The 19,005-nt window shown below is 37.1% G+C and overlaps 1 protein-coding gene across 7 annotated transcripts in view; it reads right to left on the minus strand.

The window, feature by feature from the left end:
* The window catches only part of smarca2 (SWI/SNF related, matrix associated, actin dependent regulator of chromatin, subfamily a, member 2), a 111,165-nt gene that overhangs the window by 66,639 nt on the left and 25,521 nt on the right, over positions 1-19,005 (minus strand). For 5 of the 7 annotated variants that reach the window (XM_031890702.1, XM_031890694.1, XM_031890700.1 and 2 more), the window contains 7 exons: positions 16,028-16,266; positions 15,168-15,300; positions 12,303-12,689; positions 11,153-11,254; positions 10,456-10,705; positions 1,041-1,167; positions 153-326 (listed from right to left, as the gene is read on the minus strand). In XM_031890702.1, the coding sequence (XP_031746562.1) occupies positions 153-326; positions 1,041-1,167; positions 10,456-10,705; positions 11,153-11,254; positions 12,303-12,689; positions 15,168-15,300; positions 16,028-16,252 (1,398 nt within the window). In that variant the 5' untranslated portion in view covers positions 16,253-16,266. The remainder of the gene's footprint in view (positions 1-152; positions 327-1,040; positions 1,168-10,455; positions 10,706-11,152; positions 11,255-12,302; positions 12,690-15,167; positions 15,301-16,027; positions 16,267-19,005) is intronic. The other 2 variants (XM_031890703.1, XM_031890707.1) reach the window with 2 other exon arrangements.

Below are 19,005 nucleotides of genomic sequence, written 5' to 3' on the forward strand. Positions count from 1 at the left end.
TGATTTATTCAAGTCGTCTTTGATTCTTTGATTAATGTGAATTTTTGAAAAATGGCTGCACAAGCTGCCTATTCCAGAGACTTATAAACATCTGCTTTCCACAAAAAAATTACATCACATGTAACAACAAACAAAACTGAAATTTCCCTGACCTGATGTTTTTGCCTTCTTTTTCTTTCCTGCTCAATCTTTTGCTGCTTCTCAAGCTTTTCAGTCATGCGGGCCTCGCGTAAAGTCTGTCTCTTGCTTCGTTTGTATGCTTTAGAATTCAGTGCTGTCTCAAGGGTGGTATCCCGCCTCATGCATGCCACCACTTCCTGTCTTAGCTGTGACACAAAATCAACAGTCATTAGATACTTAAAAAGGAAATATCATAAGTAATGTTGTTATTCATTAAGGAGAATACAATTTATTACAAGGAAATTTCAATTTTCATAAATAAACATAATGTAATGTAGCTTTTGTGCTAGCTCCAGATATGCTATCACATGTTCCTTATTAATAGCTTCTTTTGTGCCACTCTCACATACAAGTCAGTATTATGCTTGTATGTGAGGGCATAATATAGAATGTACGGTGCAAACTACAGAAGAATATGAATGAATGACCCACAACAGCTTAGTGAAAGAATTCATAAGTATCCCTTGACTATACAAGAGCAAAAGTATTTGGAATAATTGGCCACTCCCGGACCATGTATAAAGTTTGAACATGCATACACCTACCTCAAAAGACTTAAAATTGCAATTGCAAGTAGCATATTTTTTCCTTACATAATATAATATCACATTTAAAAATAGTTTCAGTGCTTTCACAGAATTAGATTTCAGTTTAGGATTTTTTTTTATTAAGTAAAATGAGAGACTCGAGCAAGGGTGTGAACACTTTACATTGAATTATGGAAAACAATTGTAAAGTATGGTTTCAGTTTAAAAAGTATAAATTACTGATACAATGTTTTCAAATATTCTACAAATGCAATAAATTATGTACAGTAGCTAGCCTATAGAAATTTCCTATAAGAAGTCTCTGTATTTTACCTGCCGCTGAAAATTCAGAAGCCGGAGTGCTTTTAACTCCACTGTAGCTTTCGTACGAAGATCAGGTGGCAGAGAACCAGGCAAGTTTTCCAGCTCTTGGATCCTATGAGCAATGCGAGCTTGAAGCCTTGTGACAAAATACAGACATAGTAAGGATCACCACAAACATATACAAAAAAATTGCAGATTTGAAGATTTCAAATCAAGATTAAAAAAAAAAAAAAAATTTGAAGCATATGCCAGCATAGTATGAGGTCTGAAATGTGATTGTGAATATTTTCACTCTATCATTTCTATTTACACCCTTCTTATGTCGTCAATGCCACACGCCCCCACACACCCAGTGGGTAGAATGGCCCACTGGGACCGGTTGGGCAGTCCAACAGTGAAAAGGAGTATGTAGATTTATACTTGTGTTGGTTTCTCTTGTTTTTTTTTATGGTATATTTTTATATTATTGTTTTTTATGATTATCAAAATAACTGTTTTCTGGGCATAAAATTTAACCCAGAACGCCCTGTAATACCATAACTCCCTTAAAAAAGCCTACCATAGTGCCTGGCCTGTTAGCCAACAGCTGGTAATGGCTATCCATAAGCATAGGTTTAGCAGGAACAACCCCCTTCATATCTCAAAACAGACAGGGACTACAGAGATGTTCCATATTACCGGTATTATGTTACTCCTGACTCTTTTATACAACTCCCCTTACAATAATATTCCATTTAATTAATTTTTTAAGCAACCATGAACAAACATTTTCAAACTGATAAAAAGAAACTTTAATAATATCATAAAGATGCACAAATATGTATTTCAAGCATAGATAAAAATATATGAATTATCTAGCAACTAATGGCTCAAAGTTAAATCCACGGATTCCATATCTGTGTTCTGCGGAATTCATAAACTTCTTTTCTGGACCTGAATATCTGTAGCTTAGTATAGAGGTCTATTTTGTTGTCGTAGCAGTAACCCTTTTTGATTTGCAGTTCAATCACTATGAAAAACCTGGCTGACCCAGTTCCGAGGCAATTTTTTTTGTTTTGTTGGGGAGAGAAAATGAGTCTCTTGCAGCGATGTACAATTACATCCTTGGGGTTTGGTGGGTGATTTAAAGTTTCCAAGCATTTTTAGCAGACAGTTTAACTGCCTCAACCTTGTTGTACATTTACAGAGCAAAACAGAAGATTACTACCCCTACCTTACATTGTTTCTGAGAGGCTCTATACTTCTTAGTTTGGCCCATTTAATTTTTAGTGTGTTAGTTTGCAGTCACACCATGGATATGCTTAGGTTGCTTAAATAGGCTTATTATGTTGGCAAGAATAAATATATGGCCCACAGATTATAAACATATTTGTAAACAAAACACAGTGAGAAATTTTTGTAAGAAAACCAATGGTAACATTGAAATTCTGCATTAGTTATGGGCAGGGGATACTGACAGAAATGGTCACTTTTGATGAAAAAAAAAAACACAGAAAATGATATACAGGTACGGGACTTGTTATCCATAATGCTCGGGACCTGGGGTTTGCCGGATAAGGGGTCTTTCTGTAATTAAGTCTACTAAAAAATAATTTAAACCTTAATTAAACCCAATAGGATTGTTTTGTTTCCAATAAGAATTCATTATATTAATAATAAATATAAAGTTGGGATCAAGTGTTTATTACAGATAAAAAGAGGAATCATTTTTTAATACATGAATTATAAGATTAAAATTGAGCGCTATGGGAGATTGCCTTCCTGTAATTTGGATCTTTCTGGGTAACGGGTTTCTGGATAATCCCATACCAGTAAATACTTTATTGTGGGGGGAAAAATGACCTATGGGTAAAAAGCATTTATAGGCCAAGCTGGGCAAATAACTCAACAGAAGTTGAAAAGTTTTCAGCACACGCGAAGTGCGAGGTTCTCTTTAACCCTTATGCAGCATTATTTGCATATGCAAATGCTATTTTTATGGTTATTGTCTGCACTGTCTCTTGGGCATAGGAATATTGGTGGTTCAGTGGCGATGATCCTGCTGTCTCTAGTAATATTGGATTCAGTTGCATTGATTCTACAGTGTGTCCCATGGTGGTACAGCACTTCTTATTCGCAAGTTTGCTTTCCACTACAGGTTTGACCACGCAGTGGGATCTAAAGGGCCGCAGTCCAAGACAGACTGTCAAATACTGCAAATGCTGCTCACTCTGCACCTACTGCAGCACTTTCTGCCAGTAGTTATGTGTTGTAAAATAAGGAAGTGCAGTAGTGAATATAGTGGTTTTGGGGTTCGGCAACCCCCTCCCAGCAGAGAACCTATGATTAAGTGAAGTTTCTGCAAAAGGTTACATTCTTAAGTAAATATCTCATCAAGTGCATTTTCTGTAAACCATTTTTATGGCAAAGATATTTTTTTTATGTTAACTATTACATTATTGAATGTTTTACCCTTTAAGGTATGGAGATCCAAATTATGAAACCCCAGGCCCGAGCATTCTGGATAATAGGTCCTATACCTGCATTTTGTACTAAACTGATAGCAAACCTGGGTCAAAATTTAATTCACGTCTTTCCATGCACCTAATGCATGAAAACCTCATTTATATAAAACAGCACTTGTGCTGGCAAGAGATGCTATTTGCTCAATAAACAGATAACCTTTAAACGTAATAAAATATTTTCACTTCATGGTGTTAATGGTCTTTGAAAAGGGAATAGAAAATACTGAGCTGAAAAAATTACTCATGGAATCATTAGGAATTATATAGGACCCTAGATGTTCCTGTACTTATACATGTATTTTAATATCCTTCTAGCAACACAGTTAATTATATAAATTAATGATTAATTATTGTTGTTTTTGAGTCTACATTGTTCACTACTTTGACTCCTCATTATATGAATTCTGGTGAAACTTTTTGCAGGATGCAGTCTGCATACACAAATGAAAATAAGAAAACTGAGGAAGCAACTGCTAAATCCACTGAAAACAGCATGTCAGCAGCATAGGAACTAAGGGCCAAAAGAAGAGCAGGTGTTCAGTACATGCAAAGCTAAACAGAACCTGCAGTACCTAATTCAGAAATTAGTCACTAACTGGCTGTTGTTAAAATCAATGTAAAAGCTTCCTTACAAAAATGCATTTACATAACGACAGGCAGGATATAATGCCTCCACAAATAATTTTTCCACAAATGTGGTTGATTTGCCTCTGTAATGAAATCACATCAGTTTTGCAGTTCCTAGTTTGGTAAGAAAGTTAACCCTTTATGGTTAGGGTCAGCAGGTTGCAGGTCTGCCCAACTGAATCAACACAGGAGTCACGCCCATATCGTGGCCTGCTAATATACAACACTAGAGGCAGAGCTGCACAAAAAGAGGTGTCCTCCTCTAACCTAATCAGCTCCCTCCCTTAGGAATATACTTTGGCTGTTGGCTACTAAGCATGCTCAGTTCTTCTCAACTCAGGATACGAAACACACCCTCCAGTCTAGCAGCCAATGAAGAGATGACATTACTGTTTCCATTCTGAATTGATCCAAAACTTTTATTCACAAACTAGCAACAAATAATCATACCAGAAGCTAAACTCAGGGATACTGAATATATTCAAAAGCACCAGCTGAAAAAAAAACTAAACTTAAATAAAAAAAAATTTCCCAAGCAGAGTGTTTCTCAAATTGTGAGGCTAGTCTCAGATCATAGAGGCTGTGGTGAGGTCTGAGTGAACTCCTTGCTCCTTCACAGAACCCTTCTCTAGAGACTGCATGCAAGTGGCACTGAAGACCAAATCAAAATTTACCAGTTTGCTTATGATTCCAAATGATCCAAATATGCACAAGAATAATACTCTGTACGGCCAAGAACAAATAATTGAAGTTTCCACACTTCCAACTGATGTCAGTGTAAAGTGATCTTTAGTGGGTAGTGTGACTTTTGCGCCATGTGTTATTGCCCTTAAAGGGGACCCGTCACCTTAAGAAAAGATTACAAATTGTTTTCTATTGTGTTTGTCAAGCAAAATAAACTTTACTTACACCATATAAATTATTTTAATCTTATATTCTTCAGCCTTGGTATTCACACTTGCTGCAAGCAGGCCGGCAGCATTTTGTGGACACTGTTATCAAAGCAGGCATTGCATCCTGTCAAAATCTTGTTTCTGTGCCAGTATGGGGGGACCTAATGCCCATGTCCATGCACTGGTTACACAATTACATGGTGCGAAGGGAGGGGGAATGTGAGGAGACCAGCAACATCTAAGAAGTTCTGAATTGAAAGTGAAAGTAACTCTCTGCCTAAGGCATAGAGGAGGGGCAGGCAATATATGATTGACAGCTGGGATTTTTAAATGCTTTTATAACAGGTATGGATGTGGTAATAAAAAAATTTTAGGTTTCTTGTTTAATTTGAAAAAGGGCTTTTATTATACAGCTTTTTATGTCTGGGTGACAGGTCCACTTTAAAAAAAGAATACAGCAGTGCATGACATTTTGTGTACCATTTTGAACTTAATATTTCATCATAAATATGACCTACAATGAGACCGGTTTTTCTCAATTCCTAAAACAGGATAATGAGAACCTAATCAAAGAGAATCTAAGTCAAAAACATAACACTTCTTTATTTACATTATTTAAGAAAATTATGCAAAATTATAGTAGCATGAGGCAAATGTATGTCAACACTAACTTTCAGTAAAGGGTGTGTCCCAGAAAGGCAGCAATAACTGCAAGAAAACATTTCTGGTAACTGTTCCTCAGTTCTGCACAGTGGCTTGGAGAAATATTAGATGATTTCTGTTTACAAAACAACTTTAACTCGACAGCTAGAAGGACTTATGTGTTTAGGGTCTTTGTCTTGGTGTATGACCTACATTCTCTTGTGCTATAATTCATGGATGGATACCCTTACATTTTCCTTCAGAATTTACTGGTCTTTTGCAGGAAGAACTCCTAGTCCCATCAATGATGGCAAACTGTCCTGATCCAGAGGCAACAAAGCCAATGGAGTTATTATATGGATCCCATACAGATTAACCCTTTTCCACATGTGCTGGTGGTGGTCCCTAAATTATTACCTATAGACTTGCAGTAATTTATTATAATATTAAGAAAATCCCCTTACAAGAAATATACAGTAAATCTTCAAATTCACCATTTCCTTCCCAAATTTAAGTTGAATTATGATACAGGGAGCCCAAAAGGACAATGCTTGGCAGGGCTCAACTATAACCATGTCAATATATTTTAACAACTGAAAGTTTTAACTTAAACACTGTCTGTTGCTCCCATTATCAACAATATATTAACAAGTAACAACAATAGCAACAAGTACTCATTAAGAACCAATACATCAACACAAAATACCATGTTTTTTCCCACCAGTAAGAACAAATTACACACACACACACAATTAGATCATGCAAAACTTTTATGCAGGATATATACAAGTGCAGAATTGGCAGGAAAATGGTAAACATAGGCGAACCTGGGACATATAAATAATATCAAGCACTTTCCACTAAGCATATATGTATAAATGACCGCCTTCATAAAGTCACAAAAAGTAATCATATTTGATTATTTAATTTAGTTATACAGTTTTTCTCAACAGTGTTTAAGGCCAAGTTTTAATTAGCTGCACAGAACAAACAACATGTTATGGATTGCTAATTAAAAGCAGGCCAATAATATATGGTTTTCACAAAACTGTAAAATGCACAATAAAAATGGCTGCTGTTAATTGAGGAAAAATAAAATCTGCCTTGCGGTACATACAAACACAGCTAAAATTAGAGTCAAATAAAGCTTAATTACAGATACTGCAGGGTGTTTGTGTGAAGGGTGGCTTATGTTTTACTTAGAGTGATGCTATATTTTCAATAAAACATTATATTACATTATTAAAATTCCTCGCACCCCAGAGCTGAAACAGTGAGTCTTTTCAGTGTAATCATAGCCTCAGACACCAGAAACAGCTACATGTATAATAATAACAAAAAAAAAAAAAAAAAGGAAAACTTTCTGATATTTTAATGGTGAAAGCCCAGAAAAGCAATTCTTAGCATTTTGCTGCAGAACTCATCACTGGAAAGGCCTACGCATCCTGCAGGCAACTTTGCGTGACTTCACAAAGCTGAAGTGATGCAAAGGCCTTTCCACCTGTGACTCCTACTGTTGCCACTGGAAAGGCCTTTTGGAGCGGTTAGTCGCCTGACAGATCTATCGCGGGTGACTAAATCACTTTGTGGGCCATCAGCTTTAAGGTGGCCTCACACGTGACGATTTGTGATCTTTCGCTGGTCACACGAAAGATCGTTAAATCCACCACTGACGTTCAGGGCTGAAACGGCAGATAAGGAGGTAGAAACAATAGGATTTCTACCTCCTTCTGCCGATTCAGCCCTGATGGGAGATTTTGCTCAGGCGCCTTTTATGGCGCCCGTTCAAAATCTTTTAACCTGGCCGATCGGCAAGTCGACCGATATCTGCAGCCTCCTACGATATCGGTCGACTCGCCAACTTGCCATACACGCACTAAATATCGTACGAAACCTATTATCGGTGCGTGTATGGCCAGCTTAAAGGACATTGAAAGCCCCTAAGATAAAAGAAGCAATAACTGGTTTGTGCCAATTATGTGAATAATGGCATTTTATTTTAAGAAGATTGGAGGTTGGAGTGCTGTCCATAACTTGAGGATTTATAGCCATGTAGCTATATTGTCAGTCTGACAACATCCTACAAAATTTCCTGGGTAGTTTCGCTGTGAGGAATGGTTAGTGCTATTTTCATAGCACCCTGACAGATAGATGAAAGTCACTATTGGTGTTTCCTAGTCTTAACACTTCTGTGCATTTGTATAGGATCTATACAAAGGCAAGCACATGGAATGATTCTGATCTCAGCAACCACCCTTCTGCTATGCAAAGCTGGCAGACTCTACAATGGATTCTGCTTCCTTTCTGAATAACAACATTTAAATCAGTTCACAACTCTGCTAATTTCTACATAACTTAAATGACTCACTAAATAGGTTGCTGCCAGGCACAGATAGGGCCAATATTACAAATTTACCTGCAGTGTACTTGCCAATAAATTTGTAATAATGTCTTCTTCTACCCCAATCCATCAATTCCTGCTCTATTCCCTGTCACCCCTCTTTACATCATCACCTCAACCTCCTATGTAGTCGGACCAGGCCACAGACACCCTACAGAACATCCTAAACGGTATTATTTTTAAAGGTGGCAATTTATCAGTCTTTAAACAAATCTCTTAAAACATATTTCCTTAGAGCAGCTAATGCACATCTTGACTATATTGCCATATCACAGACCCCTCCTTCTTCGAAATAAATATGGGTCAACATGAAGTGGCATTCAGTAGAATTACCTCCACAAATAATGAATAGTGGATTCAGGTGACTGTAGTAAGCTAGAGACCCCAAAAATACCCACCTAAATATATAATACTTAAAGTGACACAGATCAATACATCTACAATGCCAAACTTTAGTAGCAAAGTGCCAGCTCCACAGATCTTACATTTCTATGTTAGATGTTAACCAAAGACTGCTTAAAAGCTAGAGAGTGATCTGCCAGTAAAATATGGACTGGTGAACAGTAGACTGTCAGTAAATGTAGACCTCAAGTGACTGTGCATACAGCATTAGCTCATTTTTGTAAGAGCCACATGTTGTTGCAAAAGACTTTCATAAATACCTATTTATTCTCTTTCTGCTCTACAAAGCATTTAACTTTTTTTTAGTGAAAAAATAACATTTGTCCACAGGTGAACACCGTGCACTGGCTGCACGTCCAGAGGTGATCAGCATAAAGATCATTTGCATTTTAAAACGCAAACAAATTCATTTACATACAGAAGAGTCAGACTCAGCATCTCTACAAGTTTTTTTATTTGGCTCAAGAGAATGCAAAGTTGGTAGTATTTTTCTGCTGAATTCGTATACCGTCACTTTCCTGCACTAAGGAGCAACTGCTTGCTTACTATTGTTTACTCATGTATGTAACGAGAAGATATAAAGTAGGTAATTGGCTGATACCTTCAAATTGACTTTTATGTTATTTCAATAGACCTAACACACTCAGGTGCAATGGTTAATGAAAATCTGCATGACTAACTGCTACCTCAGCAGCATATTTAATAGGATCCACACTAAAGCTGGCAGCACACAGGCTGACTTGCCCATACAACCATATTATATAATCCTCCTTTTAAGAGGTTGAAACTCTGGCACATTTTATAAACAGAATACATTTAATATCAGAACATACATTACATGTCTGACCATGCAAAACAATAAATAGGTAAATGAGTTCATCTAGGAAAGGAAGAGCACAGTAAGTATGACTTACTTTCTTTTTACAAGCATTCCTTACAGGTGTTGTTAAACTAACAAAAAGTCAAATAATTAAATTAAAATGAAAAATGAAGACCAAAGGCAAATTGCCTAGAGTATCACTACATCATATTAAATGTTATTTCAAGGTGATTGTTTATGGAATATATTGATACATTTTCATGCTTTGGTAGGTCATACAATTTTCTAAAAAGAGCAGACAGACAATGTGGTAACTTCAGAGCAGCAACATTAATTAATATTTCAGATTTGCTTAGAAATTCATCTTTATTTTTTAGAGGAGAAATGCATCTTTTATTGTTTTTAGGGTGGGGACCCACTCTAGTAGAAAAATTTAGTTCTTTTGCTTGTTGTAGAGTCCTGCATCAGGAAGGGTGCCTGTGGAATACTTGCAAAACCGTCAGGGTTTGGGCAGAAAGACCCAGATTACCTAAACATGTGGGCAGTTCGCAGGTACCCTGCCTGGGTACCTGGGCCAACTTCAGCCTCACCTTTCCCCCCACTCCTCAAAGTTAAAAGTGGTCCACCCCGGGAATGGTGTCACTCCCACCCACCGGTGATTTCCAGTGACTTCAGGTTAGCACGAGTCCCCAGTTTGGGTAGAGCAGGTAGGGTTGGGTAGCGGGTCTGCCCAACTTGACCCACACAGGACGCTAGTTTGTGGGGCTTTTTGAATGTTCTATGAAGGTAATATTCAATACTTTCAGATTATGCCATTTACCTTAACCATACTCCCTTGCATAATGTAATAAATCCCTTAGAAAAGCAAGTACTAAATGGTCTATAATCTGCTATGAATGTAGATCTGCCCTGTTAATAACAAAATACGACATAGAAAAACATAGAAAACAAGAAATACAGCAACATGATAAACCCTTATATTATGTTCAGAAACTTAACATAAATAATTTGTCTAGCATAAGTGTTCTTTAACTTTATTAATTTACTTGCTTACAGTGAAAGTTCTTATCCTCCCTCAAGAAAGGTATACATTTGACAACTGAGAAAATAAAAAAAAGAATTAAAAATCCTTTACCTGTATTCTCGTTCTTGTAGTATTTCAACGGGATCCAAGCCCTGAGGTTTTTGGATTGGGCTAATACGGTTCTGTTTTTGCTGAAGCTGAATTGGAGCAGGCTGTCCAGGAGTTGGTTGGGGTACAGAAGGTCCAGGTAAAGAAACAGAGGGTGGAGCTGTTTGGGGTGCTGGAGAAGGTCGTCCACTAGGTGGTGGTACCACAAGTTTCTGCTGAGCATTCGGAACATTCAGATCTGAACTTTGTCCTGCTAATCATAGTTTAACCAGAATATATAAGTTGACATGGTGCAAATGGACATGTGAACAAAATACAATGCTAGATAAATGTAACTGAAAATGACAAATACAGTTTTGGTTTACAACTACATATAGTCACAAAAAAATAGACAGACAGAGACAAAAAAACAATCAATCTGTAACTGGGATACATGGAATTATGCAATGTTAATATTGTAGAGCTAAGAATCCTATCCAGTGGATCTCAGCTTACTAAGCATATAGTGTCACCATTTCATATTATAGTTAGACTGTAAGAGCAGATTCTGCAGAAGAGAGCTTCTCCATAATATTAAAATTGTATGGCCATATAACATTCAGAGTATGCTATAAATGCTAATGCCATTCTAACAGCCATTCATTGTGTAGCAGACACTCTTTGGTAATAAATACTAGTGACATTACAAATATGTGTTTACCTTCTCCCCAAGGCTTCTGCATCATGCCAGCAACATGGCCTGTAATTCCGGGGGCTGGCCCTGCCCCAGCAGGGGGGACAGGCATTGCATGCATTGCCATACCTTAAAATAATACATACTTTTATTCTATTTGCAACAACAATAGAGGAAATGGATTTTGTATGTCAATCAAAAAAAAGAAGTGAACAGGAACATACAGTGCTTTGCAAATGTATTCAAACATTCGGCCAATTCTCTCCTTTTACCAAACAACAGATCTTACATAGAATTTTTTTTCTGTGATGGTGGTGTCATCATGCTGTGTGAGTGGCTTTCTCGTTTAAAAAAAAAAAAAGATGGTGCCAAATACAAGGAAATCCTACAGGAGAGTGAAAACTAAAGGAAAGTTATACCCCCAGAATGAATACTTAACCAACAGATCAAGCAGGGTTTTACATATGAGCTAGTTTGTACAATATATTTTTATAGAGACCTACATTGTTTGGGGGTACAGTTTTCCTTTAATAAATGTTTCTCAGTGGGGCAATAATCCCAAAGAAGACAAAAATAAAAATGGAGGCGCTGAAGGAAAAAAGGGGGTGGGGGAATATAGTCTCAAATTACATTAATACAAAAATGGACAATAAAACTTAAAAAGCACAACAAGCGATGCACTGAAACTACAACTCTTGCATGTGGCCAAATGCAATAAAGAAGCTAAGTGCAACCCGAAGAATAAAATAATGAGGAAGGAGCACAAAACAAAACAAAAGGACTAGAAAAAAACTAAATTGTGTGTGGACTAGGATAATTTACAAATTAACTACACATGTGACAAGTGTAAAAGGACTGTGCTTATCAGGGATGGAAAGAATCCACAATTTATAGATTTGGCCAAGTACTGAAGTACAGGAAACTGTTGTTATATAAAATCACATATTTGTGAAAATGAAAGCAGGTGATTTGGAAATTATGATACAGTAGACACAAATAATCCTTAGGCCTCTTTCAGACTACACTGATTTGTGAACTTGTGATTCAGATTTGTGATCCAGAAGTCTGAAAAACTTCAGTAATTTTATATATTCCATTCTCTTATATGAGAGGTACTATTTTGTGTGCAGAAGACCCAGAAACTCAGAACAATATATAAAAGTTAATATTCACTTACTAGGTGGCCTGCTGTAAGTAGCAGAGGGTTGTTGTTGGGATTGCTGTTGTTGCTGCTGCTGCTGTTGCTGCTGCTGTTGTTGTTGTTGTTGTTGAACAGCAGGAAGAGTTCTCTTTCCCTGTACCGCAAGCTGCAGATTTTCAGATAAAGGCTGTCCTCTCGCCAACATTTTATAAGCTAAAATTTGAGCTCGTAGTTGATGAAGCTGAACCTGGCTAAAAGCTGAGGGCCCGCGAGTAGGCTGGCTCATAACTTGGGGCTCTCCCTGAATCATTAGTCCTGGTTGAGCTGGTGGAATCTGTGGTGGTGTTGGTCCACCTCCTGATGATATTGGACTGGACACATGTTCAGGTGCTCCCAAGGGGGAAGGATGTGGAGACATATACCCTATAATGCAAAATAAATAAATAACTAAAATAATACTATTTTAAAATTATTGTACACTTTTAATGACGATTATCAAACTACTTTGCTCATCAATGTCAATAGCTAAACTTGCTGATGAAAATGTTTCACTAATCATCTGAGAAGTAAAAGGAGGGTTGGTTTCAAAGATGAACAAAGTATTCAGAGGAATAACCATGCAAAATATATAAAAACATTGTATATTCATTTAAAAATTGTAAAAAGTTAGTAAGTGCAAACAAATGGAGCAAATTTCTCCAACTTGGTACCTATCTTTCATCAGTATAAGAAAAAAACTACCACGACTGCCTTCCCACATCAGACTAGTAACAATTACAAAATGCAGGATGTTACTGTGAACAAATTAGGGATGCACCGAACCCACCTTTTTGGTACTCTGCCAAATCCCCGAATCCTCCTTAACGGATTCGGGCAGAATCTGAACAGAACCAAATCCAACCCGCTGCTGTGTTAGAAACTGCTGCCGCATGAGAGGAAATGGCCGATGCACGCACAATGTGCAAAGCAAATTTTTTACATTATATACAGTTTGGATTCGTTTCAGCTAGATTCCCCCAAATCTAAAAAAGGCTTGGATTCTGCCAAATCCCCATATTATATATTTAGGCATGGGCAGGAACAGCCAGCAAGAAAAAAAAATGAAACTCAGAGAATACAAAGAACACAGCACAAAATTATGTCCCGTATTCCCAGAAATGCATTCCCCTTGTAAACTAACATTTTTGCAGTGAGTTAAAGGAAAAGTAACACTAAAAATTTTTGAGTAAAAAATCTATTCTACCCTGCACCAATAATTGCCCTATCCTGCAAACCACTTAGTATTTTGAATGCGACGATCGATTGATCGAGCCTAGCCTTTCTTCTGTATAGGAAGGGTCAGGCTAGGCTCAATCAATCGATCATCGCATAGTGGATGCTGCTCCTTCCTTTGCCGTATCACCTTATTTCAAAATGACCGGAAACCAAGTTTTAGCAGGTATTATCTAATAAAGCATTCAAAATACTAAGTGGTTTGAAGGAAAGGGCAATTATTGGTGCAGGGTAGAATAGATTTTTTACTTAAAAAATTTTAGTGTTACTTTTCCTTTAACACTAAAATTCGACAAATTACATCTGAATTGGGAAGTTTTTTTTAGCAAATATCCTAATTTAAAAGGCATGCAAATATCAATTTCACGAGGAACCCCCCACTACCAGCCACCAAAAAACAGGAGTACAAATGCTTATCTAATGATATGCCATCTGCTTGACAGCCCATAAATCTGACAGAGAAAACATTAAAACACAGACAGTTTGACAGCACTGTGATATTGCTGTGCACAAATAGCACACTACAGGCTTCTATTAGCAAACCTGGTGGTATTCAGAAAAGTAAAAAGTTAGCAATGTGGCGGGTTATGTCCCCATTAAGAAAATGCTATAATAAAGATATTATCACTAACATATGCACTGTGATGACAATGTCTTATAACACAGTATATATGTGGTGTTTGTGCATCACTATGGCAATGTAGAGTAAGGCTGCCTCATGATAATGCAGCAGCACAGCAGCATGAGCCCCTGCCATCTGCAGTGGTTGGCAATCAAGGGCCATTTTTAGTTGAAAATCAATGAATATCAAAGTTAGTGTTTTTGTTTGTTTTTACAATTTTACAATGAACAGTTAAAATTGTGTGCAACCATATACTGTGATTATGAAAAACAAAGTATCTTGCTGTGTATTTTAATTACTGAACTTATTTTAGATACAATGTATTACAGCAGAAGTTTACGCATAGGTAATCAATCCCACAGAGTACACAAGCAATTAGATCATGATGACAGAAAATCTGTGTGAAAAAAAGAATGCAGAAAAGACTTTTTAGAAGAGATGGAGATAAGGAAATGTTACAACTGCTTTTTTCAAAACAGTTCTGCCTCAAATGTTAAAGGAACAGTAACACCAAAAAATTCAAGTGTATGAAAGAAATTCCAATATAATGTACTGCTGCCCTACACTGGTACAACTGGGGTGTTTGCCTCAGAAACACTACTATAGTTTATATAAAGAATGCAGCTGTGTAGCCATGGGGGCAGCCATTCAAAGGAGAAAAGGCACAGGCACTTAGCAGATAACAGATAAAACACTATTGTATTCTACAGAGCTTATCCCTTATCTGCTATGAATGGCTGCCCCCGTGGCTACACAGCAGCTTATTATATATAAACTATAGTAGAGTTACTGTAGCAAACACACAACTTTTACCAATGCAGGGCAACAGTACATTATATTTCTTTTACTTAAAACTCTTAAATTTTTTGGTGTTACTGTTTCTTTAAACTGATTTGGGCTCTGATGACAGTATACATATAACTGTTTAAAAGTCCCTCAAATCAATTGTCTTTTACTCAGTAACACCCCTGGTCTCTCTAAAAAGTCACTGTTGCCTGGACAAATACCTTGACTGTGCTGATCCATAGGGCTCTGAGGGGGTCCCATTCCTGTGTGAGGAGGTCTCATGCTTGAACTTTTTAGGGTTCCACAGTGCAAATCATCACTTATTCCTTTTTCATGCATGTTATCCATTGGTTGCTGGAAATTCAAACAAGCTAATTAAATGTCAACTCAAGATCAGTTTATTCAAGGCACAAGAACAACATTCAGCATTCCACAGTCTACCATTTCCATTTACACTAGATGCTGTTTCTTTTATTAATCTGAACACAGAGGGACATGTTCCAACAAACACTGCAGGGAAGTTGGCTTTCATGATGTGTCTGGCTTTTTTATTATTAATGTAGGGAAGGCATTTGTACTCTGATCTTTAGCCCTCTTGTATGCCTGGCTGGAAAGGGCAAGAACATGACATCTGTATTTGTAAGGAGAAAACATATATCATTTATTGTGTACACGCGTTATGCTTAACATCTTCCTAGAAGAAGCAATATTTTTAAAGAAAAAATTACATTAAAAGAGCACAAAAGATCTGACTTTGTGTGTAAAGGTGTGGCTAAGTTAGATCTAAGAAAAACTACCAAATGGAGAATGTCTCAGAATAACAATGTCTATGTCATACTAAAATTTAGGTGAGCAACCCCTTTAAATAAGTAAATGCCTAGTGACAATTTGGAATAGCAACATATACAGTAGAACAACTTCAAGGGACTGTGAAAAAAAAAAACCTGTTAAATCCTGGAAATTTTGAGTTTTGACTGTGGCGGGACTAAAAACAAAACTGCATAAAATGTAAAACATAAATTTAACTTCGCTGTAGCTAAATGCGTCTTTCTGGTGAAGGCTCATCTTATTTCAGAATTACCTTGTGCATCTGATGTATACTCTCTGGTGCATAATCTGATGAGCCCATGTTGGAGAGCTGGTGGGTAACACTAGGTGGGCCTGGACTTGGCCCCATCATGCTGTGCACTGATCCTGGAGACAGGCCTGGACCTGGACTAGGACCCAGAATAGGACCAGGAGATGGTCCTGGCCCTGGTGAAGGCCCTGGGTGAGGCATTGCACCCGGATCTGTTGGCGTAGCCATCTAATTTTCTGGAGCTAAAAGAAAAATGTCAAAATAATAATTAATAAAACAGACGTCATGAACAAAGTCAGCGTTCAAAGAAAATTGTTGGCTCTGTTTTCAAACATAAAATGAATGTACTCATTGTATTCAAAGTGCTACACTGATCACTTTTACAATTTTATTTAAAGGTTCATTTTATATATACTGAAATGAGATTTCCAACTGTTCAATATTTTCCCCATTTATTAAAATGTTCCTTACAGCCAGGAAACTTATTATAAATTTAACAACCTGATACATGTGTTGAATTGGCAGAATATATTTAAGATAGGGATGCACCGAATTCACTTTTTTGGATTCGGCCGACCCCCCGAATCCTTTGTAAAGGATTAGGCTAATTAGATTTTGGAAGGGTTAAATATCAGAAAACCGTAAATATGTTTACATGACAAAAAGTCATGTGATTTTTAGGATTCGGACTTCGGATTCGGTTCGGCCAGGACCATGGATTCGGCCAACTCTGCAGACTCATAAATAATTATTGCTCTGCAACATATCTAACAGGAAGGCAATCACAGTGTGTATGTATATCTACACACACACAGAGTCAATATCAGTCAGCACATAACAATAGGGGCAGTCCATATAATATTGTCATGCCGCAAAAGTCACAGGGTCCAATCTCATTTACTTACGAACAATCAATCTTTATTTCTAAAGGCTAACATGTGAAGAGCACCCCCCTCAGTGATATGCATTGAAAGGTGAGCAGAGTATTAACTACTAACTTTTGATAGCTTTCTTAAAAAGCCTCTTGACAATGTAAAATTACTGGACCCACGGTTATGCCTTATTTACTATACACCTGTTATTTTGTTAGGAGTTGATTTCCAACTGTTACATTGTTTTATTTATTATCTTTATTTGCATCTATCATATCTCTAATTCTGCATTATTTTTTTGTTTCATTGATAACTAGAATAAGGTTGGATGTTTAAAGACATCATTCACTACCCCGTTTACTTTGACAAAGGCTACGTTTAAAGGGATTTTGTCATGATTTTTATGGTGTATTTTTTATTTCTAAATTACACCATTTCATAGCTAATAATTCACTCTTAAAATTTTATTCTAGAGCCAATAAATGTATTTTTTTTAGTTGTAAAATTGGTGTGTCGGCAGCCATGTCAGTGCATTGTGCCCGATTCTGAGCTTTCATAAGGGGGCAAGCTTTACAAATTAGAAATGCTTTCAGATAACCTATTGTTTCTCCTACCCCCATGTAACTGGATGAGTCCCAACTCAGACTTGGATTTCTTACTACTGAGTGCTTTTCTGATATATACTGGGAGCTGCTAACTTCCTATTGTTCTGTTGATCGGCTGCTGGGGGGGAAAGGGAGGGGGTGATATCACTCCAACTTGCAGCGCAGCAGTAAACTGTGACTGAAGTTTATCAGAGCACAGGTCACATCGCTGTAGCACCCTGGGAAATGGAGAATATGGCTAGCCCCATATGAAATTTCAAAATTAAAGTGATACTGTTATGATTTTTATGGTGTACTTTTTATTTCAAAATGACACTGTTTACTTAGCAAATAATTCACTTTGCCATTTAACATTTTATTTTTGAACCAACAAAGGTATTTTTTTAGTTGGAATATTGGTGTGTAGGCTGCCATCTCAGTGCATTGTGCCTGAGTCTGAGCTTGCAGAAGGAGCCAGCACTACACATTAAAACAGCTTTCAGATACCCTATTGTTTCTCCTACTCCCATGTAACTGGAGGAGTCCCAAGCCGGACTTGGATTTCTTACTGTTGTGTACTATTCTGATATCTACTGGGAGATGCTATCTTGCTACCTTCCCATTGTTCTGCTGATTGGCTGCACTCCAACTTGCAGCGCAGCAGTAAACTGTGACTGAAGTTTATCAGAGCACAGGTCACATGGCTGTGGCACCCTGGGAAATGAAGAATATGGCTAGCAGGATTCCGCTGGAGAAGCTCTATTAACTGATGCGTTTTGAAAAAAACTTTTTTTCCCATGACAGTATTCCTTTAAATATGAAAAAATCTGTTTGCATTTTTAAAAAAACAGATTTCAATGCAGGATTCTGTTGGTGAAGCGCTAATAACTTATGCGCTTTGAAAAAAACATGTTTTACCATGGCAGTATTCCTTTAAGAAGGCTTAGTGGTTTTTAAAACAGAAACTATAAATAATATACTAAAGCTGCAGTGGAGGGCCCTGTGAAATATGGATGCCCCAAAATCTATCTGAACCAAAAATTACAAAATGGCCCAAAATGGATGGCAGTAAACCCTAATATAATTTTAACAAAATGCCTACATTAACAAAGCATTGATGCCAACCAATTTAGCCATCTACGCAGTTAAATGGAGAGCCTGGCTGAGGTACATATATAACAAAAGCACAGCAGCCTATATTTCTATTCATAAAAATGTATGGCAAATAAACTTTCCAAACGTATGGCAAATAAACAGAATATCTGAAACCAATACATTTTTCTCAATGTTTACTGCTAAATTAACGGTAAACCCAAAGACTGCAAAGTGAAGAATTACATTTTTTAGGTAGATACAGGTAAAATGGCTAAAATCTAAAATAAGGTAGAGCCCTGAAGATGTGCGTTGGGAAGTTATAGGTAAGGACAAAAGTGGAAGATCATAACTTGGACAACTGAAGGAGATGTCAGCCACATTATAAAGGTATTAGAATAGCAGCACTGAATTTTTAAAATGAAAAGGAGTG

This window comes from Xenopus tropicalis, chromosome 1, assembly GCF_000004195.4.
Source record: "Xenopus tropicalis strain Nigerian chromosome 1, UCB_Xtro_10.0, whole genome shotgun sequence".
Classification (NCBI taxonomy): domain Eukaryota; kingdom Metazoa; phylum Chordata; class Amphibia; order Anura; family Pipidae; genus Xenopus; species Xenopus tropicalis.